Source organism: Pimephales promelas, chromosome 4 (assembly GCF_988280905.1).
Source record: "Pimephales promelas chromosome 4, fPimPro1.hap1.1, whole genome shotgun sequence".
NCBI classification, from domain to species: Eukaryota; Metazoa; Chordata; class Actinopteri; order Cypriniformes; family Leuciscidae; genus Pimephales; species Pimephales promelas.
Window position 1 is genome coordinate 33,198,013 of NC_142772.1, and position 23,486 is coordinate 33,221,498.

The 23,486-nt window shown below is 38.8% G+C and overlaps 2 protein-coding genes across 4 annotated transcripts; both read right to left on the reverse strand.

Moving 5' to 3' along the window:
• Window positions 1-569: 569 nt before the first annotated feature.
• On the reverse strand, window positions 570-15,695 carry ankfy1 (ankyrin repeat and FYVE domain containing 1). Of its 2 annotated transcripts, XM_039675207.2 has the most exons (25): window positions 15,571-15,695; window positions 13,387-13,591; window positions 12,541-12,659; window positions 12,239-12,374; window positions 10,781-10,904; window positions 10,137-10,286; window positions 9,637-9,802; window positions 9,235-9,439; window positions 9,039-9,107; window positions 7,075-7,274; window positions 6,888-6,985; window positions 6,120-6,330; window positions 5,934-6,032; window positions 5,703-5,856; window positions 5,041-5,209; window positions 4,638-4,756; window positions 3,442-3,598; window positions 3,113-3,313; window positions 2,633-2,809; window positions 2,393-2,540; window positions 2,217-2,307; window positions 1,477-1,601; window positions 1,189-1,335; window positions 1,010-1,100; window positions 570-852 (listed from the first exon to the last, which is right to left on the reverse strand). In XM_039675207.2, the coding sequence occupies exons 1-25, from the start codon at window positions 15,596-15,598 to the stop codon at window positions 720-722; spliced, it is 3,522 nt and encodes a 1,173-aa protein (XP_039531141.2). In that variant the 5' UTR covers window positions 15,599-15,695; the 3' UTR covers window positions 570-719. The 2 variants fall into 2 exon arrangements, with proteins under 2 accessions (XP_039531141.2, XP_039531140.2); XM_039675206.2 differs by lacking the exon at window positions 15,571-15,695 and having other exon boundaries at window positions 13,387-13,628.
• Window positions 15,696-17,873: 2,178 nt separating this feature from the next.
• ube2g1a (ubiquitin-conjugating enzyme E2G 1a (UBC7 homolog, yeast)) lies at window positions 17,874-22,754 on the reverse strand. Of its 2 annotated transcripts, XM_039675224.2 has the most exons (6): window positions 22,572-22,753; window positions 20,693-20,795; window positions 20,153-20,250; window positions 19,096-19,274; window positions 18,803-18,926; window positions 17,874-18,046 (listed from the first exon to the last, which is right to left on the reverse strand). In XM_039675224.2, exons 1-5 carry the CDS (start codon window positions 22,615-22,617, stop codon window positions 18,840-18,842), a joined length of 513 nt encoding a protein of 170 aa, XP_039531158.1. In that variant the 5' UTR covers window positions 22,618-22,753; the 3' UTR covers window positions 17,874-18,046; window positions 18,803-18,839. The 2 variants fall into 2 exon arrangements, with proteins under 2 accessions (XP_039531158.1, XP_088986423.1); XM_089130297.1 differs by lacking the exon at window positions 17,874-18,046 and having other exon boundaries at window positions 18,799-18,926; window positions 22,572-22,754.
• Window positions 22,755-23,486: the final 732 nt, after the last annotated feature.

The window sequence follows — 23,486 nt, forward strand, 5'->3', positions numbered from 1 at the left end:
TAATGGATCAGTTAAAATAAAGTCCACTGAATATGCAGATTAATACAAGATTGAGTGATCATTTTAGTAATAACATAAACCCAGCAAGGTATATTTCTCCATCTCTTTCTTAGTGTTTTGATTTGAACTCCAGAGAAATGCTAGAGAAGGTTAAAATGTGTTCAAAACCTAAATCTAACAGCTCACAGACCCTGCGCAGTATGATTAAGGCTTCACATTACTTACCTTTTATAGATTCGTTCATATCAAGCAACATTCAATACCAAACAAACTTGAAATATTTATCGACCAATCTGTAGAAAGTCAATTCGATTGCTGACAGCATGATTGCATGTGGGAATCATACCAGTTTTGTCATTCTAATGGGAAATGGAAGTAATATTTAATAACATCCGTGTCCATATAGCACATTAGCCCTGTATAAAACCCCTATGGTTCATTTTCTTTTCTTTTTTTTGTAGTAAATGGTACTTGCCCTTCTCGATCACACTTGGTTTTTGTCGAAAGCTGAACTCGGAACTACATTTGCATCCGCATTCCACTTGTTATAATATTTTGGTTCTAAAAAGAACTGCTAGAACAAACACGTTGTTATGGTTGTATTTTTTCCTTTGACAAGAATGAAATGGTTTTGTTCATGGGCTCTTCACAATGCGTCTTACTCCATTTCTCCATCCTTTTAGTGCTAGACCCAGCCTGGGTGCCCGTCCTCTAGTGTGTTAGGACACGCCACCCAATGTCAGCACATCAAAGCAGATGTCGCATACACGCACAGGTTTGTTCAGGTCAAATTTGATGATGGGGATCTCTTTTATAGAGCACTTATGGCAGAGCAGACGCCCACAATGGCGGCTACGAGACAAAGAAAAGACAAAGAATGGGTTGTTAGGACAAGGGAAGATGACAAAACATCATAAATGGAGGGAAGAATTAGAATTTGAAAAGAAACAATGAAAGGAGGAAACGAGGCAGACAAAGGCAGACAGATTAAACTCAGTTGGCTACATACCAGTGATGTTTCCTGGTGGTGACTCCAAATTTGGTTATACATTCATAGCAGTTTGATCCATCACACCACGGGGGCTCTTTGGAAAGCATGTCTTTTAAAACATGATACAAAAGACTAGTTAGGTAGAACTACTACAAGCACTGTACATGTTCTAGAAACACTAAGCCTGTATCTTTTACCTAGCAGACGGAACAGAAGCTGCTTAGTGGCAACTTGATAGTTGAAGATGTTGATGCCCTGGTTGTTCGTGACGCCGAGTCGAGCTCCAGCCCTCACGATGGCACGACACAGGTTAGCGTTTCCTTTCATATAGGCCAACAGAAGCACTGAAAGGAGAAAAACATCAACTATCATTGATCCAGTGTTTGTTTCTGACAAGCAAAATGGCTATTGTTATTATTAATATGGAAAATTATGCATTTAAACATGCACATTTAGTATAATCAAAGCACGTGTGCTTCACCAACCCGTGTTCCCCTCATTGTCAGGTTTATCCAGGGGATACTCAGGCATGCATTCCAAAAACAGCTCAAAGATGGCTGCCGCGTTCTCCTTCCCATACTGGCCGAGGACATGCATGGGAGATTGACCTCTAGACAAATGAAAATAAGGCAAAAAAGTTAGTAAATGTCCATGAAAAAGTTATAAGGCGAAAAAGTTAGTAAAGGTCCATGTCCGCGCTCTCAGGTCAGATGATCAGCTGCTCCTGACTGTGCCTAAAACTAAGCGTAAGCTCAGAGGGGACCGTGCCTTTGCCGTGTCTGCCCCGAAACTATGGAATGAGCTGCCTTTGCATGTTAAACAGGCCTCTTCTTTAGCTGTTTTTAAAAAACTTCTTAAAACCTATCTTTTCTCTTTGGCTTTTGACACCTAGCAAGATGTCGACTCCATGAATTTTTTTTTGTTTTTTTTGTTACTAATGATGAATGTAGGGTTTTTAATTGTACGTTTATGTTTTCTGTACAGCACTTTGGTCAACTTAGGTTGTTGTAAAGTGCTAAACAAATAAAGTTGGTATGGTATGAATAATGGACATAATTTGTGAATTAAATAGTGTAATAGTGTACATGGTGTCTGGGAGGCTCAATGTTTACAATTTTTGGCATACTAATTTCAGTCAATAAACGGGATTAAGAGAATGTATTTTAACAAAAAAAATCGTACATACTTCCCCTTTAAGTACGGAGTAATATATTTTGAGTCAAACCTGAGATTATAGGCCTCAGCATCTATGTTGGACTCAGTGAGTAGCGCACGCACATTATTCAGACGCCCCTGCATCACAGCCAGATGAAGCGCTAGAAGGAGATATACAGAAATTAGTGAAATGAAATTGAGTCATTCAAGAATATTAAATTAAATAAGTTTAGCATAGTAGTCTACCATTGTTTCCATTCTCATCTACGGCAGCAAAGTCAACGCCATTCTCGATCAAAACGGAGCAGATTGTGGAAAGGTCCTGTTGTGCAGCGAGATGCAGCGCTGTCTGACGATGCTTGGTCAGCTCGTTTACTTTTGCACCAGCCAGCAGCTAAAGTCAGAGAAAGACAAACATATGTTATATGTTTCAGTGTTTGAATTTAAAAAAAAGAAAAATTCCTCCATCAATTATTTTTGCTTTACCAGATTTCTGACGATGATCTCGGATCCTGCCTGCACGGCCAGGTGTAGAGGAGAGAGTTTGGCACTGTCCTGCACTCTGGAGTTGACATTGGCCTGTACGCTAATGAGAAAGAGCACACTCTCTATGTCTGAGTTCTGCACAGCAACATGCAGGAAGTTGCGACCTTTGTTGTCCACCTAGACAGAAAGAGAAAACATTTATAATATTCAGCGGCTAGTGACGTCACATATCAAAACAATGTGGAGTCATTTCTAAAATTGGAATTTGTCCTCTGCATTTAACCCATCCAAGTTAGTGCACATACATTATAAGCAGAGAGTAATTAACAGTGGACACATACAGCCAGAGCAGTGGGCAGCCATTCACTGCAGTGCCCAAGGAGCGATTGGGGGTTAGGTGCCTTGCTCGAGTGCACTTCAGTTGTGGGTTATTGAGGGTGGAAGAGAGTTATATATGTGGATATAATCATGCCCACACACCTGTTCGGCAGCGCCAGGCTCTCTCTTAAGGATGGCTTCGGCAGCCTTGTTGTTCTTGTGGGTCATGGCACAGGCAAATGGCGTCATGCCTTGTCTGTCTCGAATATTCAATCGGATTTCAGGGTGGGAGATGAGCAGCTGAATGATGATGCTTTGCTGGTTGCTGATGGCGACGTGGATCGGAGCACGGCCTTCTGAATCCTGCATGCAGAGAAATGGGCATTGCAGTTCTCAGGGCATTTGAAAACAGGGAGTAAATGGGACATATCTGCAAAAACTCTTGTAAGAACTTGGGTGACTGTGTGCATCTGCTGTATATCTGTATTAACCTGGGCATTCACATTGGCTCCAAACTCCAAAAGGCACTGCGCCACCTCCTCCAGCCCCCAGGACGAAGCCAAATGCAGCGGGCACTGTCCATCCCTCGCCTCCTCATCTCCCTCACCGTTAGGACCAGGCCTCCTCGGACTGTTCACATCACAGCCACTGAAAACAAATGTTGAGATCATTTATGATAGAGAAATAAAAAGCCATATTTTGCATAACACACAGATAATTAGACTTTATATAAACTTTTAAAACCTTGTGGTAAAGTCCCAGTCTTAATTATAGCCTGAATAGAGTGATGTGGTGATGACGTATTTTTGTAGGACAACCTGAAATTTAGCATCACCCTGGTTCCTTTATTCCAAAAGCCAATGGAAAAATCTCATTGTAAAAAGTGACCAAAACAGTTTGATTATTACACAACATTTTGTTCATTAAGATCTTCACAAATGAACAACTTGTGTGAATGTATCTTGAGCTTATGTTAACCACAGACCTTATTTCAACCATTAAAAAAAATGAAAAAAGTGTATTTTATTAAAAATATAAATTTGATGAATTGTCTAAACAGATATTTTAAAACACAAATCCTGAAGCAAGAGAAAACAAGGGGTGCTTCTCATTTCTTATTTGTGCATCCTCGTTTCCTTTCCTTGCTTCCTTTGCTTGCGTCTCAGCTCCACCCCCTGTAGGACGCGAGGGAAGGAAGCGAGGAAAGGAAAGAAGGACAGAGGAATCGAATAAAAGCTTTTTCATATCCATTGGAATTCTTGATCACTCGAGTGTCACTCCACAGTGTCATCAGCAGCGCTAAAAGGATCTGCCCTTATGTTGTTAAAGTTTGGTAATTCATAATAAATAATAATAAAGATAGACTATATCTGAGATGTGTGGTTTATATAAACTGCAAAGGTTAAGTATAAATTAAAATGATTGTGACCGATGTGAAGAATTGACACGTGTGTCACGTTTAGTCAATATAACAGTTTCGCGTAGGATGCACCTGTGTATCCTCGCTTATGACTCCTCAGGAAGCCTCCTCACTCCTCGATCCTCGACTCCTCACGATGCAATTAGAGAATTGAGATGTCCTTCAAGATGGCTGAGCTCGATCGGTTTCCGGGTCATAGGAGGGAGGACGGAGGAGCGAGGAGACGAGGAGGGATATTGAGAAGCACCCAAGGAGAGGTGTACAAACCTGCGTACAAGGAAGCAAGCAGTGACCTCGTTGTTCTCATCGATGGCTCTGTGGAGAAGATTTTGCTGACAGCCTCCAGGCCCTGAACTCCAACAAGTTGCATCACACCCGTGCCTGACCTAATCCAAAAAAATACACAAAATACTGACAAATCAAATAAACTCATAAACAAGCATTTCTCAAAAACATGGAAAAACTTTAACTAATTTCAAGGTAGTTAAAGGTGCTCTGAGCGATGTCACTTTTTTAGGCCCAAAATGCAGATGAGGAGGGAGGGTATATCTAGCCTCCGTTTTGTTTGAAAACACTTTAAATGTCAACAAGAAGTCACGTCACCCAACATCGCTTAGAGCACCTTTAAGAAAACGAATGCTAGGGGAAAATTAAAAAAGGCAATTCTCACCAATGTGGACGCGATGTCCTCCAAACCATTTTCCAAAGCCAGCCAGAGTGGAGGATCACCCTTCTCATTCACCACTGACATGTCAGCTCCTCTTGTGCAGATGGCGTCCACTACTAAAGGGAGCTGGTTACTGATAGCCAACTGCAAAGCCGTTTGCCCCTCTTGGGTCCTAAAACAAAGTCAAGTCACCTTTATTATACATTACAGATTGTTTCAAAGCAGTTTTAAAGCAATGACAAGAAAATTAACAGTTCATTTCAGCTGTACTGCAGCTCTAAAAGAAAATAGTGTCATTGTGCATCTGAAGTCAGTTCAGTGTTGATTCAATTCTGCTGTAAGGGATCATTAATTATTAAATCACTTAATTTAATCTATAAGGCATTTCTGCAGAAAAACAGTGACAATGTCGCCCAGCTCAGTTCAGTTCTCATTCAACAGTGTCAGTGCTGTCAAATCAATAATATTGTTGAATATTAGTATATAATATACATATGTAAATATATATCGCAACTCTTTCAACAATAGCTAATTGGGGAGAAAGAGACGGAATTGATAGATACACACCACGGGCAGGACTAGATCCTTCTTTGCCCACATGAACTAAACATGTCTAAAGGGATGTCTGCTAGTGCCAACCGATGTTTTTATAGCAGTTCTAGTACCTGACGTTGATGTCCGCCTGGTGCTCTAGCAGGAAGAGGGCGCTCTTGCTGTCCTGTCTCTTTATAGCCATGTGCAGTAGCGTCTGTCCATCAGACATGGTGTCATTAATGGCTGCTCCAGAACCCAGCAGCTGTGCGGCAATATTGTGCATACCTAGCAATGTAAATAAGAAACATTAAATGATCTGCATGAGAAGTGAACTCCCTGAAGGAGATTTTAGCAGAACCCACCGGTCCAGAGTGCAAGACCCAGAACGGTCTGATCCATAGAGTCTTTCAAACTGAAGTCAGGGATGATCTGCAGATTGTTGGTGGCATGTAGTGCATTGGCTATGGATCAAAAATAAAGTTGTGAATGAAAAGAGATGGCACAGCTGCACAGATCACTATTCAAAACAAACAAACATCCTCCCTCACCTTTCTGCTCTAGTATGACAGACACCACATCTGGGTGGTTGTGAACGATGGCCAGGTGGAGCGGGCTCTGGAGGAAGACTCCTTGGCTCTTGTCGGCTCCGTCAGTCAGGGCGCTCTCGGTCTGCAGGTTAGGATTCGCCCCCTGCTGGAGCAACTCCACCGTCAGCCCTGCCAGGCCACTACGGCACGCCGTATGGAGGGGGGTCTCAGCCTACAAGCGAAAATGTGATCATAAGAAATCACAAGGGGGAAAAGGAATATAATATAAAAAATAACAAATATTTAATTTACAACAATCCACCCATTTCCTACTACTCCTGTTTTATAATAATTGCTAATTAATACATTTATATATAAATTATCATTCAAAATGTTTAAGTCTCAAGCTCAGCAATGCTGCATTTATTAGATCAAAAATACAGTAATATTTTGAAATATTCTTAATTTAAGTTTTCTATTTTAAAATATTCTAAAATGTCATTTATTGTGTCACACGATCCTTCATAAATCATTCTAACATTGTTAGTTTCAGTACTCAAAAAACATTTCTTAATATTTTTAACATTGAGAAGAGTTGAGCTGCTTAATATCTTTGTGGAAACCGTGATGCATATTTTTTTTTTCAGTATCACAGCATAATTTCCATACTTTAAATTTTTCTATTTAGTATTTTCGATGACTCACTATTATTCTGAATTATGTAAAAGAAATATGAATGTTCAAACATTTGACTGGCAGTGTATTTCTAATAAAAGCTGACACACACACCCATTTGTTGGTGTGATTGACTTTAGCTCCATGTGTGGCCAGGAAGATAGCGGCTGCTTCACTTCCTGTGATAGCGGCTCTCTGCATGAGGCAGTTACCTGAGGAGGAGATGTCGTGATTAGCAGGTATAAAATGGGTAATGACTAATGGGACACAAAGATTTTATAAAGAGCAAGATGTTTGGTACCATTAGAGTCTGGCGCATCAGGATTGCTCCCTCTTTGTATAAGCCTTGCTGCGAAGCTGTTCTCGTCAAACGAGGTTCCGTTCACAACAGGAGCTTCATCCTCAAAAGGGTTCACGGAGGGGTCAGAGGACACAGTGATGTACTGCAGGGCCAGCCACAGTGCAGTGCTGCCTTCGTGATCCTTCAACTCCAGGTCCAATCTAGGCAGGAAGGGGAGGGATTACAGTGTTACAAAAAGGAAACAAGAAAGGGACAACATTACACCAAGAAGGTAGAGGCAACTACTGTATCTCAGTGTTCAGAACACTAGCTTACTGAACAGTATACAATGTATACTATTACATCAAGTTCCTTTATCACAAAGGGAGGTGAAGTAATGCATCATGGGATACACGATCCCACATTAGACTCTTGCATTTGTACATTTTTTAAAACAAGTTTTTGATAATTCTGTGTATTCCATACAGTCAGAAAGTAGTTTGTTATTATGCTTTTTCATTACCCACATAAATAATTTAAGATCATTAGTTTTGAAAAAGAGGGTGAATTCCAATCGGAAGTGAGCATCCCTGTGCCCTACTAACTCTGAAGGCCGGATCTCTTGAAGTGGGAACTTTGAAGGGAGCAGGGCACTTGGGTGATATAAATAATGTAGTCGTTTGGAAAGCATTTTTATTGCTGTTAATATTATTGCTGCTAATAAAACAAAACACTTTATAATGACGCAAATATCATTATATTAAAAAAAATATTAAATAACGCATTTTGTGTGTGCGTTCCCTATTTGCTCTCAACTTTAAAACTTGCGGTCTCTTTGGACTCTATATTCTTATTCATCTACTACTGAAGAACCCCTGTGGTGAAAATCAAGTTTTTAATGTTGTTTATATGTCTATGCGGTGTGTTTTCAATATGCTTTTAGACAAACCATGCATTAGCCAACACCATTTTTTCTCTTTAAAAACAGCAGTGATCTAAAAAAACACACAGTTTGAAATCACTGGTGTTTCTTACATCACAAACCAACTTGTAACCAATCACGTCAATGTGCCGGCGGGCTTTAGCATATCATTAACTGCTTTGAAGCCTCAAGAGAAGCCAGGTTATCCCAGCATACTTCTCTGTTAATATGAAAAATAAGGTACATTTATCAATATAGCAGAGTTGTTCAAAGTGTTTCTAAGCATGCTGATTTTTAGAAGACAGCTGTCTTGACTCTGAGGTGGCGAACGGGAACATGGTTTGTGTAACATTATTAACATTATAAACATTGTTAGCTACGATAACGTAGTCCAGTAAAAGGCTAATCATATTAATTACTGTTATTTGTCCAACGTTGTAGAGAGCGATTTATAAAACACATTACCATCTGATACATCGACTTATACAAGCCTGTATATTTCACTCTTCCACTACTTCTGGAACTGGTTCAAAAATATGGCTGAATTAAATTAGTATTTCCACTTGCCATTTTGTAGCATTTACTACAGTAAAGTAGATCAGCTATTCTAAGCACATATGAGTGAGTGGAGGCGGGTCTAAATTGCTTTTTCATGGATCGGTGTGTAGGTATCCTGGACTTATTGAAGCAAGATTGTGAAGTTACATTCAAAATTTAAGCCATGAATAATTCTTTTGTTTTTTAAATCACATTTAAAAGTTTTTTGCCTATGCCATTTTGGTGTTCAAAGATGAGTTTTAAGGGATACAATTGACTACAGGGGGACTTTAAACATTTCTTACCAATGAAATGTATTTAATCTTCATATAAAAATGTATGAAAAAAATCCATCATATGTACCCCTTTGCTAACAGACTTGTGGAGAGGCCCTTCGTGAGGGGATTCAACTATTCACTTTCGTTTGGAATGGCACTACAAATGGCATCCCCTCCCCAAAGTTCCCTTCAAGGGCACAAAAATGCAGTTTTTCGAATTTGCCCAGATAAAGCCTGTTTAAGCTTACTGTTTGCATTGTAGAAGCTGGTTAAAGACTGCTTCATTTCCTGACACCACAGCCTCATGTAATGGCGTCCTAAGAATTAGAAAAATTAAACCAGGTTATGAATACAATGAATAAGCTTTACTCCCCAAAAAACATACCAGATAAAATAATCCCGAAACTCATTATTGCAGAAGAAACCCTTCGACTTGTTACCCACCGTCCTTTGCTGTTTTGCATGTTTGGGTTGGCACCAGCTTTGAGCAGAGCCTCAGCAATATGGGCCATGCCAGCCATAACTTCACCACTGTGTTTCTTAGGGCTGAAAGAGCAGACAAGGTGCAGAGGCGTCTCAACTGCACCCACTGTGGCAGCATTCACCTGCGCCGAGTGACGGATCAAAAAAGTGGAAGCAAATTCATCTCCTAAAAAAAGAAAGAGAGAGAAAGATACAGGACAGGGACAGTATTTAGATCACAACAACAATAACAAAAAAAAAAACTTCTCAGATCTCAACAGATTTCGAAAATCTACGCCTTTTGGGGGCTAAACAACTTAATGCCAACTTCAAATTCATCATAAAATAATATTCCCCCTTAGCCCAAATACAAGCACTCCTCACCTCTCTGGATGGCCTTGTGTAGAAGACTCCAGCCGCTCTGGTCCACCATGTCAACATCTGCTTTGTTGTTGACCAGTGTGGTGGCGATGCTCTCCAGCTTCTTGGACAGAGCCAGATCCAGTGCCAAATCTCCATTATTGTCAAGGTCATTCAGCTTTCCGGGTAACTTGGGAATGAAATGAAAGAAACATTTCTCCTAATAAGTTTGGCTTGCGACAAACAAGCTTATCGACAGAAGATAAAACATTTATCAGTGGCTAAAAATGTGCTAAAAATCAGGGGCGACAAAATGATTGCGTTGTAACAATTTAAAAAATAAATAGACAGCATGCGAGTCATTCAAAATATAATTCATATTTTTAACTATGTTGGGTCACTACTAGTTGTCCAATGTAAAACCAAAACATTAACCATAGAAAAACATCACTTGATATTGATTTCACTGGGTTAAATCACGGTATATGAAGCAAAACACTTCTTTGATTCAGTGCTGGCTTTACCTGGGCGTCCATCTCTATTAGATAAAGGAAGACAACATCTTCTCGTTCTACTTTAATTGCTTTGTGAAGGGGGTACTCGGTCTTGGATTTGATCATTTTATAGAGCAGCTGAGCATCCATAGTACTGAAGTCCTCTTTCCGTAGATCATCCTGTTTGAGAGGGTAGAGGAAGTAAATATTAATCCTACCTTCTGCATGAATACACACTTCCAAACAAACAGCAGGTGGCAACATGTAATAATTATTACGCAAATCTCCCTCTGGCTTTTTTCAAGGTCTTGCTCAAGGTCTGCTGAGCTGATATTGACATGTTTAGTTCACTCAGCAGAGAGCTTGCCTGTAAACCCACCATAATGTTTCCTTTACCATCCCGATCTTATACATAGCCTTGAGAATCATCACTAGTTGTGGGGATTTACAAGGAGCCATAAAGAAGACCCCAAACATTGAGGAGGACAAGATCCTGCTGCTTTAAACAGAGCATTCAATGGAGGAAGGCTATCTTTCACAGTGAAATTGTCCATTTATTCATTATTATTGATTTATTTCTGGCAAACAAAATAACGGTCCAGCCTATGTGCATCTATAGAACGAATTCCCCATCTTTCAAGGATGAGGACGATGGCTCTGTTCTTCTGACTCACCCAGTGACTGGCAATGATCTCTCCACAATAGTTCATTAATGTAGAGGCGTCCAGCTCTTCGGCTGTCTGGTAGAACCTGATACAGTTCCTCACGTTCACTGATGACATCACTCCTTTCTCACATCTGCATTTGAAAAACCATATCTAGGTTTAGAGCTCGCTTTGTATTCTTTTACATAACATTTCAGTTTTGTGATAAACGAGATATGCATAAATAGTTATCATTAAAAGCATAATTTCTAATTCTTTTCTCCTTATTTTAATACAATGAAAAATTATTACCACCTGAGTTCAGTATACTTTATATAAATTTGGTCCATTTTCTATATTACACCTGCTATGAGTTCAGCAGCATCACACATTTTTTTTATATATATATATATATATATATATACTGCATGCTTCCATTCAAAGGTTTGGGATCAGTAAGATTTTGTTTTGTTTTTTTAGAAAATAATACTTTAATATTCAGCAGGTATGCATTAAATTGATCAAAAATTATAGAAAAAAAAACATTTATAATGCACAACAGTTTTACGATATTAATAAGCATCACAGCTGTTTTCAACTAATAATAATAAGAAATGTTTATTTAGCCCCCAATCACCATATTAAAACGATTTCTGAAAGATCATGTGACACTTATGATGCTGAAAATTCAGCTTTATCATCACAGGAATATATTACATTTTACAATATATTACAACAGAAAACAGTTGTTTTAAATTGTAATAATATTTGTATTTTTGACTAAATAAATGCAGTCTTGGTGAACACAAAAGATGTACAGACCACAAATATTTAGACAGTAGTTTATATATTTCCTGTCACAACCATGCAATGACAACTCACAAACTGATTTTAATTGCCATATAATGTATTATTAAACCGAAATAAATGTGACATATAAATGTCAGACATATTTTGCTGTTCTGCAGTCCCACTACTCAAGAATAAAAGCTGGTCATTAGCATAAAAGCACCAAACATATATGCTGTTTGCTTGCCATTAAGGAGCTGCTTTCATCCAAAGAATACTTATTGACAGAGGATGACTCAAGGGCACAGTAGTGATGGGTCATAACTGCAACTCTCCAGTTTAACTAGAAGACTATTACATGCAAATGCCTGGTAAAAGAGCACATGCTTTCAGGGAGATGTCTGTCTAATTTGATGAACATGAGCAGAGTGACTAAAATGATGGTGTGACGCATATGCTGTATTAATCATCAAGTGTAGCATTCATCACCAAAATCATTCATGTTCCACACACATCAATCCATGCTGAGGGATGCTTTATTTTTTACGTCTTGTAGTTGATATTCTTACATATTGAGTGACTGATAAGAGCAGTTACAAGGTGTTTTTGTTGATGAAACAAAAAACTATGAGATGTAAAGCTGCAACATGAGTCATAAAATCTATGCAGTCATTTATTATTCTAGTGGACCGTTCCCACCTTTCACGCAGAAGATTGAGCTGGAAGCGGTTGGCTAACTTCATCAGGTCGATGAGAAAGCCGTCGTCCCCACTCAACTCCAGATCATCTGTGTACGCCCAGCGCAGCATTGCCATGGCAACCTCTGGTTTGGCATCTAGGAAATCACATGGGGATGTACAGGAAAGAATCCAACAAGTTCAGTTTTGAGGGATTACTGCTGCATACTGCATTAGAACAATAAGGGAAAAAACAACCAAACATAATCTAGACATCCTGCATTTCTAGTGCAGGTTGTAGGAAAACAGAGAAGCCATTGTTACCTGAGAGGTCCAGTTCTGTAGTGGAGGCCATGTTGGCTGAACTCCAGATTTCACTCCGAGCAGCCAACACGAATTTATGGGCGCTGAGCCTCTGATCTCCAATCTTCACCTTCAGATCGCTAGGAGAAAAAGACTGATGTGATCATACTGACTTTACACAGCATCTCTGTGAAATATGCAGTAATCAGCTGCCATATCATTATGCATTGGTCTCAGTGAGGTCAGATTGGAGACAACAGCCTAGGCACAAATCTCAGGCAGGTCATTCTGTAACCTCATAAGCGGTGCAATAAAAAGAAACAACTGTAATAGAACTTCTTAAGTTTACAGGCACAGCAGACATATTAAAACCCTTTCAGCCAGTTTTTATACACCAAGAAGCAAAATTAAACTGTAAATCATAACTTTTAAAATTTAAAAAAGCCATAAACAAGCTTACATACTGCAATTCAATTACAATGTGCATCTTATAAAACTGTCAATTGAAATTTGACAATTTTCATGACAATTAAGTACATTTAAACGCTGGTTTCATTCTCAATTCCGCAACACAATAAATACATTAAATATTTTAATTAAAATATGCAAAGAATTACTGATATATAATATTAATATATTTAATTATAAATAGCTTGAGCCTTGATGGTACAAAAAAAAATCATTTGGAATTTTTAAGTTTTGCATTGGCATTTCTAATAAGAAAAACTATCACAGCAAATGCAATTTTCTTTTTACAAACAAACATTATTCTTATTTATTTTGCTTCTGTGGTTAAATATGACCATTGGTGACTATTCACCTAACATCTCATCTAACAGTGTGTGAGCATTCATGTCCAGTTTTCACCTGTACTGCTCTTGCTGAAAGAGGTCAGCCACAATGGCCAGCAGGCGGCTGATGAAGGAGTCACTGGCCTGGGACACAGAGCCGGGGAGAGAGGCCTGGGCAGCCAACACAGAGCACCGCCTGTCTGTCTCCACCAGCTTCTGTTGCATCTTCACATACTCCTGCCTCAGCAGAGCAAGGTGCTTCTGCAATTTCTGCACCTCCTCTGCAGGCATGATGGAAACCATGAAGAGAGATGAGTAACGGAACAAAAGGAAGGAGCACATGGAGTACATGGAGAAAATAAGGGTAAACCGTCAAATGTGGTGGGTAAAGCAAAAGGGAAGTGGAAATGCCATGTAGACAAGAGAAAGAGGGACAAAATACAGATTTCACATGGAAACTGCTGACACTGACAGACTTCCTGAGCACACTCACAGGGGGAGAAGTGGACCTACGATATGCGAGCTAAACTGCCTTTACGTGTTACAAGAAGTAAAAACTTTTTGGTCCGATTCATGAGAACCACAATCGCAAAAGTTAATACACAACCTTGATCAGTCTCATTCCACTCAAATCTCAAAATAACAACTTTAAACTCGCCATCTTGAATGTGGTAATTGCCTTGGATCTGTGACTAGAGGATTTCACAGCTTAACCTACATTCCAACACAGCCGCTTCCTTCCTCTTTCCTTGAATTTATTTACGTTCACCTCTCCAGAATGCTGAGGCTACACTTTGCCTTTTTTCCACATAAGCTCAGGTGCTGAGAGAGCTGGTCTAGTAATGTCTTACCATTTGACATCTAGGAAAATCTCTGAATTCTGCTAAAAGAACATAAACAATTAAAACACCAGCAAGCTATCCAGCGCTTGTATAAGTATAAAGAAAAGTCTACCACAGTCATTGCACACAATTAAACCTGTGTGAGTGTGTTGTAAGCAAAGGATTAGAATGTTTTCAGTTTAATATGTGAGCCATTTGTCTTCAGCCTAGATTCAAGAATCCAGTATGCTGAGCAATCAACAACTCAGAGATGTCCAAATAGGTCCCATAAAGTATTTAAAAAGCTCATCAGCCAATCAGATGACAGGAAACCTTGTGAAGCAATAATCTGCTTGCATCACCAACAACCATTAAAACGAATTATAACAGCTCATGAATTACTCAATGAACTGACAGATGAAGAATAAATCATTCCAAAGAAATTGTGCAATTAGTATACAGTAAATTGTTCTAGCGGTTTCATAATTCGTAAATGGCTACAGAAAAATAGGTACTACAAAAGGTAAGGTACAAAATATTACCAAGATGACCAACCATGACTTGTTAACAAATTATGTTTATACTACAATAAAACTTCGCTAGCCTGTTATTAACCACCACGTTTAAATAAAAAAAAACAAAATGACAGGAAAGACAGCTTAAGTGTTCTTACGAAGGCAATTCCACCTAAATGTATTATGATTTAACAACATGTTGGGGGAAGATAAAGAAGCGACATGTCACACATCAGCTGATAAAAATAACGGTTACAAACGCCTACAGAAACGTCACTAAATGTATTCATTATATGAAAATTATTTATAAAAAAAAATCAACAAGGCAGAGCTATAAAAATTATTTTCTACTGTTATCATATATAAATGTTGAGTCATATTCAATTGTATCACATAAGCTACATTAAAAGAGCAATGTATTTGCAGATTTAATCATCACTTTGCAAATTAAGCCAGATGAATTTACTCATTCAGGGTGATGAAGACTAAAACAAAAGACAAAAATGGGAAATTTCTGATTAGAAATGACTTGGAAAAACCAGCGCAAAATGAGAACATGGGACGACAATGCCTCTAAAATCAACCATTAACCTTTCAAAAGCATAACATTGTATGATATGCGCTAAATGCAGTTGAATATATCATTTGAAAAAGGATTCATTGGATATCTCTTTACATGAGAGCTCAAATCACCCGGCGAATTATTATTACCACCGCCCAGCCCACCACCTGACTTGCAACCAGCTAGGCTGGACAAAAATGCAATAAAGTGGTTCATTTCAGCGTTATGCAATATTTATCAACAAATGGCTGTGGTGATAACACTTAAATGCAGCATTAGGCCTGTCCATGGTGTAAAGAAATAACAACTGTAGACGTTAAACAGAAAGGGCGTGAAAAATAAGAAAGAAACCATCCTCATACCTTCTGCCATGTTGGATCCGTGGCTCATCGCCTAATATCGCGAGAGAGCGCGGGAGGAAGGGTTTGATTTGGGAGGAGCCTGCTGGTGGAAGCAAGCAATGACCCAGGGATACATTACGTTTGTAAATTCCAGATTTAAAAAAAAAAAAGTGCAAGTCTGTGTGTTGCAAGGAAACCAACTGTTACACTGGGTCTTTATTATTCGGTCTCATTTAAGTTTAATTCTCACCATTATCCTAAGTGTGTTACTCTTCCCCATGGCTGTTGCAGACATATTAGGGAAAATAAATTCTATTTAGATAAATGTCCTCTTTGGCACATTCCCAAACCCTTTCTAAAAATAGGGCCTAGTCTGTTGTATAAAAGTCTAAGTAGACCTACATGGCACCTGCTGCACCATTGAGCATGTTAAACTGTTGCACATTCAAATGCACATTGTTACAATTCAATTTGTACTTATCATGGCCAACCAATATTTCCCATCGTCCCCCTAAGCAGTGTTGTTATTGTTAGCCAACACAGCAACTATTCAAACTTGTTTTCAGCAATTTAAATAAAGTGAATTGGAAAAAAAAATTACAAAAATTCCCTTAGCAACTAACTGAAATATATTTAAGCACTAAAATTATTTTAGCTTAAATATAAAATATAGCTTAACTAATAACAAAGCATGTAAAACTACAAATAAAAAATATGAAAAATAAAACAAATTTAAAATATAAATACAATAACTTGGTATATAAATCCTAAAATCATACTGGCCCAAATATGTTTTAAAACTACAGAACTGTAGATACACTTTTTACCCAGTGGTTTATATAAGACTGCCATGTTCTGAAGCATATTTTTAATAAAAAGCAAATACAATTGTAGTTCTGCTGGTATTGATGAATGGATGGGTGTCCTATCACCTCCAGATTTGTGGTGACACTTTGAACTGAACACAGACAGCACACAAGTATTGGAAAAAATTATATTTTAGAAGAACTCACTAGAGGTGACAATTTCATAACATGAAAAATATACATCGGTATTTTGTCTTTGTACATTAGGCAAAAGAATTGCAGTAGTCTGTCAGAGCCAGAATAAAATTAACCAGAGAATTAAAGATTGTGGGAGAGAGGATGGGAAACAGGCATGCACACGCACGCACGCACACACACACACATTTAATGCTCACTCACCCTTAAACACAAACACCTCATCTGAAATCCCAGAAACTGTTAGCAAGAAATCTACATTTAAAGCATGGCTAAGAAACCTATCAAAGAAACCACACAAAAGAGATGTCAAGCGCACACACACACACACACACACACACACACAAATCTGTTCCGATACAGGGGATAATCTTTACTCGAAATCTCATATGAATATCCAATTTTAGGATGTCCTCGGAAAGTGGGCAATGCAGTTATTGCTACACCAAATAATTCAGAATGCTGGTACAAAGTTTATGGAAAAAAAAAAAAACCTTACACATTCACACAATCTTGAGAGGATGTTAAGCAGTTCTTAAACACGTTCCTCCCTTAAGCTCCCGTTTGATGCAGGGCATGTAACAAGCCAAGCGATTTAAATTGGAGGCACTTTTGAAAACAAAAGAGAACATAACATGCAGGGGGGAAAAAAAGAAAATCACATCTGATGGGTTTCCTTGCCATTGCCTTCCCGCCTCAAACAGACAAGACAAAAGATGAGAACCTGACACTCAGAATGCAGTCAACCTTTCAGCCAAAATAAGAGTACCCCCCCCCCCTCCCAACCCACACTTTTTAAAAACCAAATCAGAGAAACACCTTCATGACCCCTAATTAATAAGAAATTGACGTGCTTTACAGCTATTTTTACCTGAAGTGTCCCGAGTGAGAAAGCCATCCAACATGACGAGCATGCTTTGAGTCCTAATTATAGCTTAACCCTTCCATCCCCACCCTAAAACTGGATTGAGTTTAAGTGACTTTTGTTCAAACCGACAGGCGAGTACGTGAGGCTGCTTGCAGATGTATCAGATCTGATGCACACTAAGAGATGTGAGGCAGCAGGAGGTGGAGGGTAGGAGATGAACTATACTCTTCAAGAACTGTACATGATGTCACACTCTAACTACAGAATTGCTATTTTATTTGGTACTAAGTCCTGCTGGATGGATAGGAACAAGTTATTATATATTATCCGGTTTTTATGTCTGTGCTATGTACACGTCTTTACAATCTCTTCCTGAAAAGTTGTATCAGTTCGTAGACTTGGAGGAAAAAAAAAGAAGGAAAAAAGCGTAATTGTTTGTAAGTTGTTTTTTTTTTCTCTTTTTTGTTGGCACTTGCTTGGCGTGTTCTGTCAGCATCTGTGATGGCCTTATGTTCTATTGCAGCCTATTAATGCCAGTCTGTTACAGCCAACATTCAATGAAAACCAGTCCAGCAATAGGGTGGTAGAGTGCAAGAAAACAGTGCCATGTTTTTTCTCAACTGGAGACCTGTGAAAGACACAGACAGAGTTATTAGTTTAGATATTTCAAAAAATGTCAGACTAATAGACCTTTAAACATCTATAGCCTTCAACAGTTCATTTAGTCAGTGACATACATCAGCAATATCAATCTTTTGAAACTTAACTTACTTTAAACACACTACAGTTACAGGGGTAATGTGTGAATGAGGGGGAAACAGTACAACAACTGAAATGCTCAGGACAAAAGGGTCTGAATTACCTACGAGAGGCTAAGCAGACAAAAGAGCCACTGTTACCTAATAATCTTTAGCATTGAACCTCTATTTTTAAACAAGCCTTGTGAACCTGTTCTAACAGGTTAGCCCACAACATTACTATGACAGAAGTCTACTCAGACTGACAAAGGCCCTATTCCGAGGGGATTACTTCTGTGTGGGATAGTGAGTGCAACATGAGAGTTGGGTGATTTTTAACCCTGTACAAATCAGACTTTTTATGTGCTACGCATACATATGCAAATAAGGCACATTTTACCTTTTATTTAAAAAAAAAAAAACAACCATAGGTAAAAACAGACCAATGTAAATCAACGTGCTAATAAAAAAAAAAAAGTCACCTGAGGGATAGCTTTAAAACTTGTGATAAAAATGATCTGCATCACCTGGCTCTGTGCTCGTGAGTTTTCAATAAGTCAGTCAAGTTGGGGAATTCAAACAAACAAAAAAAAAATGGTCACAAGACATCAGCAGTAAACCAAGATGGTAAAAGTCCACTTGCTTACCCTGAAAATAGTGAAGCTACAAGCTGCTAGATGAATTTCACTCAAAGGCAGTCTCTTGGCTCTTTCTCACACAGCGGGCAACTTTTCTTTTGAATTCACCATGTCTGTCTTCCCTCCACTCTTTCTGAAATATTAGATCAAAATGAATGCATAAATACACATATAATGTATCTAATTTATCACTTAAGTGAATAAAAGTACAGCAGCCCACAATGGAATATGAAGCAAATATATATTAAATAGTTATTGATCAGCCGAGTGTGGTAGTTTTAACATGTTCGCATCAAACTTACTGCTGCATCAACATTGGCAGGGGAATCTCCATTGGGGTCAGCTAGCATAGAGATGACACTAATCATAATGGTCTCTACGGTGTGGATGGGGAGCCAACGCTCTTCTGGTTTCTCGTAGCCGTATTTATCCTCCCCCGGTTCGTGCAATATCGAAATACAAACATCACCATTCTTGTCAACTGCAAACACAATACAGAAACAGAACATGAGGATCGCATGCAAGTTCTTACAGTCTTACACAGTTTGACATACATGAACCATTTTTTTTTTCTGTTGCGATTCATTTAATATAATAGATAAATATGATTGCTGATAGAATTTTTATATCAACGCAATAAAAAACAAGTGGCAGGGAATGAAGATTTTCCCTCATTAAAATATTACACAGAAGAATATACATTTCTTTAAAATCACGCACATTCACATGAAAAACCTCTTGTCATTTCAATAGATTTTATCAATGCGATTTATTTTATATAGAGGAGGTCTCCTAATGGGAGCAGACAAGTTTAGGTTAGAAGACCAGCCAAAAACACACAAAATAGTAGGCAAGCGCCATTACTAGACATTTTGCCAGTGAAAAAACATTTACATTCTGAATAATAAGCAACAAAAAGCATATCCATGAGGCTGAATTCACAACGCTAGGGTGCAATATAGATTTTATATCAGCTCAAATGGTGCTCACTGCAGAGCCAAATGACCTGTAGCTATTCATGAGTTGAGACCTAGTCCAGCTCCACCTCTGTGGATTTAATGGGTGGAGGGATAGAGTTATGGGTAGGGTTAGGGTGTGGTTGAACCTTCACCCATTACGCCAAAATAACAACCAGAGAGGAGGAGCTGAACTTCACACTCCACCCATGGCTCTGCAGTGAGCAGCCTCTATTTCAGCAGAGGGCAACCTGAATAAGGGATGCTTACATTCTGTGGAAACCTACAAACAACAAATCTCACAAAAATCTTTATCAGTTTTACAACATTAAATACAAACATTGCTGATCAATGCAGCTCATAAAAAAATGTGAAAGAACCAGTGGGGTGAACCCACTCTTACCATTTGGATGCCATATTTCTGTTATGAACTTCATTTTAGGAGGCCTGAGAGGATAGTCTTTGGGAAATGTAAGATGGGCTTTAAAGACACCACCTTCACTGTAAACAGAAAAAAAAAAACATAACAGGCTTAAAGTTTCATTCAGCAACAATATTGTGGTGGTAAATTCTTTCCAATGCATTAAAATATTCTGCAACTGCTTAAACTGTGCCAGTTAGTATCCCCTATGGCACCACTAAAACGTGTGTGTGGATACATATTCATCTTCATTAAGAACAACCACAACCAGGCTGTCATTCGCCATGGGGCAATCCATATTAAAGTCATCATTTAATTCTGATATAATTTACTCACCCTTATGCCTATATGACTTTTATTTCTAAGCAAACAAAAAACGTACATTTTGAATAACTGTAGTGCTCATTCTTTGTTAATGATGACAGACATTTTTGGTTGCACTAATCCTTTTACTGATGACATAGTTTAAATTTGTGAATAGAATTGTCACGTGGTATTTCATAAGACAACAAAAAGACTTACTAGAGTGTATCAGGAGGACCAATTATTAGCACTTCCCATCTGTAGAGGTCATTATCATCTATCAAACCGGCTGAAAAACCTTCCACAGGATTTTTATTTAGTTCTGTCAGGAAGAGAGAACATAAAGATACTGATCAGCTATTTTAGATGAAAGAAGAAAAAGTAAACGTTGCATTTGTGCTAACAAATGGGTGTTAATTCTTGGACCTACACATAGTAACACTACCAAAAAATGTTTTCACATCTGGGAGAATTTTAGACAAGAAACGAGCAATTTGCCTGTTTGTTATCAGTTCAACTGACTGAGCCTGAAGCCAAAGAGAACGTCCATCTTTTGGTGCCTGTGGTCTCAGATGCTCTGTCTGAACTTCTGTGTTCTTAGAGAGCAAAACAAAAACACTGTAGGTTTGAGGATGACCATCTTGTTGACAAAAACAAGTTGACAGTTGGGTATTCCAGTCAGGTCATGGATATGTCATTTTAATGAGCGCATTAAGATCTCACAAGTGCCACATATTCGTGGTCCATATCTTTCAAGCCCAACATAAATGGATGTTGTGAAGCTTTTGTTCCCACAGAGGGTTCACTGAGTTTAGAACAAGGCCGATGAGTTCACCCTGCTGGTCCTGCTGAAAGGAGACAACCAAACCTGCCCCGATCCCCTGAATAAGTCAATCAGCCGCAGGGCCACCGCAGAACCTGACGCCATGACAGACCCGGGGTGCCAGTCACCCTGTCAACCCTTGGAAAGAAATAGGCTAGTTGCCTCTATGAGTGTGTAAGATGAGTAATTTGGGGGGGATGGGTTTGCTTGAGCGGTCTATGCATCAAAGAGACAGCTGTCATGAATCAGATTTAACATGATCTGAACTGTTCATGTTTAAACTGAGAACTTATGCTATCTGCTTATTTTGACCCTTTTACAAATAATTCACTTCACTGGCTGCACTGCGCAAATGGGGCCCAGTGGAGAAATCCTCCTCTGGCTTGAGCTCAGTAAAGCTGACACTCACGGATCATGTTGCTCAGTGTGTTTATTGGCCAAAGAACATGAGAAACAAACTAGTAACGACTCTAATAACAGATAAATTCGTATAACCAGAAAATAAAAAAAGCACGTTGTGTGTACATCACGTATGTAAATCTAGTATGAAGAGTACAGTTTATCAGGACTGTACAGAGTCAGACTGTACTGTAGTTCACTCTGTACCAGTGAGCTAGTGTTCAAACAGCAACCATCAATTTGTTAGCTTAGCCTGTTAGCCAGCTAGAAAAACAAAGGGATTTGATCGCCCCGCTGCGGAGACATGGTACACAATGCACGGCTTATACATCTCACTTTTGCGCCTTGTGTTACAATACTGGTTTGACGGATCAAGATAAGATGGTAAACGGAAATGGGACCAATGACAGAGTTTCCCTGAGACTATAACCGACGGCTGGTGCTCCTATGTAAACTGCGTCCGGAGTCCGGACACAGATGTCAAAACACGGACTGGCCGACAGCGAGCGGCCCCGCCGGAGTGATTACAGACAAACCCGCCTGACATACATTTCCAAAAGCAAACTGAATAAAACCAAACAAATGTACGCGAATTATTACTTTAATTAAATGTCAACGGGTCTCGGATGAATATTCCATCATGAGTAACTTAGTAGCAAAACACAGCATTTAAAAATAACAAAAGACGGCGGAGATAGCCTTTAGCCGGCTAATTTAGCTGCTAACTTGCTAACGAATGCTTCACAATGAATGCAGCGCTCGTTAGCAGCTAAACTAGCGGCTAATGGCTAACACCTCCGTCTTGACTGCATTGACAGGCTAAATTTTCACCGGTTTGTTAGCCTGGCTTTGCCAACACCAGCCTTGAAAAATTACCTGCTAGCTGTCTCCTGAGTAACAGTGCTGATTGGGGCTCCGTCATGTTTTTATAAGTTATATTCTAGGTCGACAGTCGTTCACTTCGCTAATGAGAAAATATGTTTGAATTTGCTTGCAGGTCTTTCCGTCTGTTCTCTAGTCCGTTTTGCTCAACATTCTGATCCGGTGTGCGCATGCGCTCTACTGTCTATGAGGCCGCGAGGAGAGAAGGATTCGCGCATGACCCAGTAACAGTGATGGCTTTGAGGGCACGATTTTGTGTTAGCGCTCCAATGGTGTTATTGTGTGAGTCTATTGAAAAAGTGATTTTAAAATTCACACAGAAGACGATAAAATAATAACTAGATGTACATTTTTTTGAAGAAAATGTGAGTGGTGCAAAACTCGTCACAGATGTTAGGACATTCTGCATGTTTGCAAGTTAAAACGATAAGCACCACTAAGTAACATGTTTTCTCCTTTTTATAGCTTAATGCTCTACTTAGTGTATGTTTAGTGATTAATTGGGCTGTGTTTTCTTAGTTTTTGTAAGCCAGATTAGATGAAAAGTTTTTGATTTTATGGACAGTATAGGCCTACAGTGTCATTCAACCACTGGGTGACAGTAAAGAGTAATCCAAAATTCCAGTTCATCTATTGCGTAATTATTGATTAGCATATAAATTAGTATGCGATTTAACAAAACCCATCCTTCTTTTTATAATGGTAACCTATATTATTATAATACATTATTAATCGGCCTAATTATAATGCATACCACAACCTACTTTTTCATGACATCAGTTTATCTTTCATTGAAATCAGCAATAGGCTACAGATGTGGTGAGAGGTCACTGGTCACTGTAAACAAGTACGTGTGATGATGTGGTCTTACAGAAAACGTACAGTAGCCTATGTCATCATGCTACATAA

Coding starts and splice junctions, on each gene's coding strand:
- ankfy1 (XM_039675207.2), bottom strand. CDS start 15,598: ATGAGCCACGGATCCAACATGGCAGAAG. Junction 13,592..15,570: donor CGGATCCAACATGGCAGAAG/GTATGAGGATGG, acceptor TCATGCCTGCAG/AGGAGGTGCAGAAATTGCAG. Junction 3,599..4,637: donor GCTTGCTTCCTTGTACGCAG/GTTTGTACACCT, acceptor ATTTGTTTTCAG/TGGCTGTGATGTGAACAGTC.
- ube2g1a (XM_039675224.2), bottom strand. CDS start 22,617: ATGACGGAGCCCCAATCAGCACTGTTACTCAGGAGACAGCTAGCAG. Junction 20,251..20,692: donor GGTCCTCCTGATACACTCTA/GTAAGTCTTTTT, acceptor TTCTGTTTACAG/TGAAGGTGGTGTCTTTAAAG. Junction 18,927..19,095: donor CTGCCAATGTTGATGCAGCA/GTAAGTTTGATG, acceptor CTAATATTTCAG/AAAGAGTGGAGGGAAGACAG.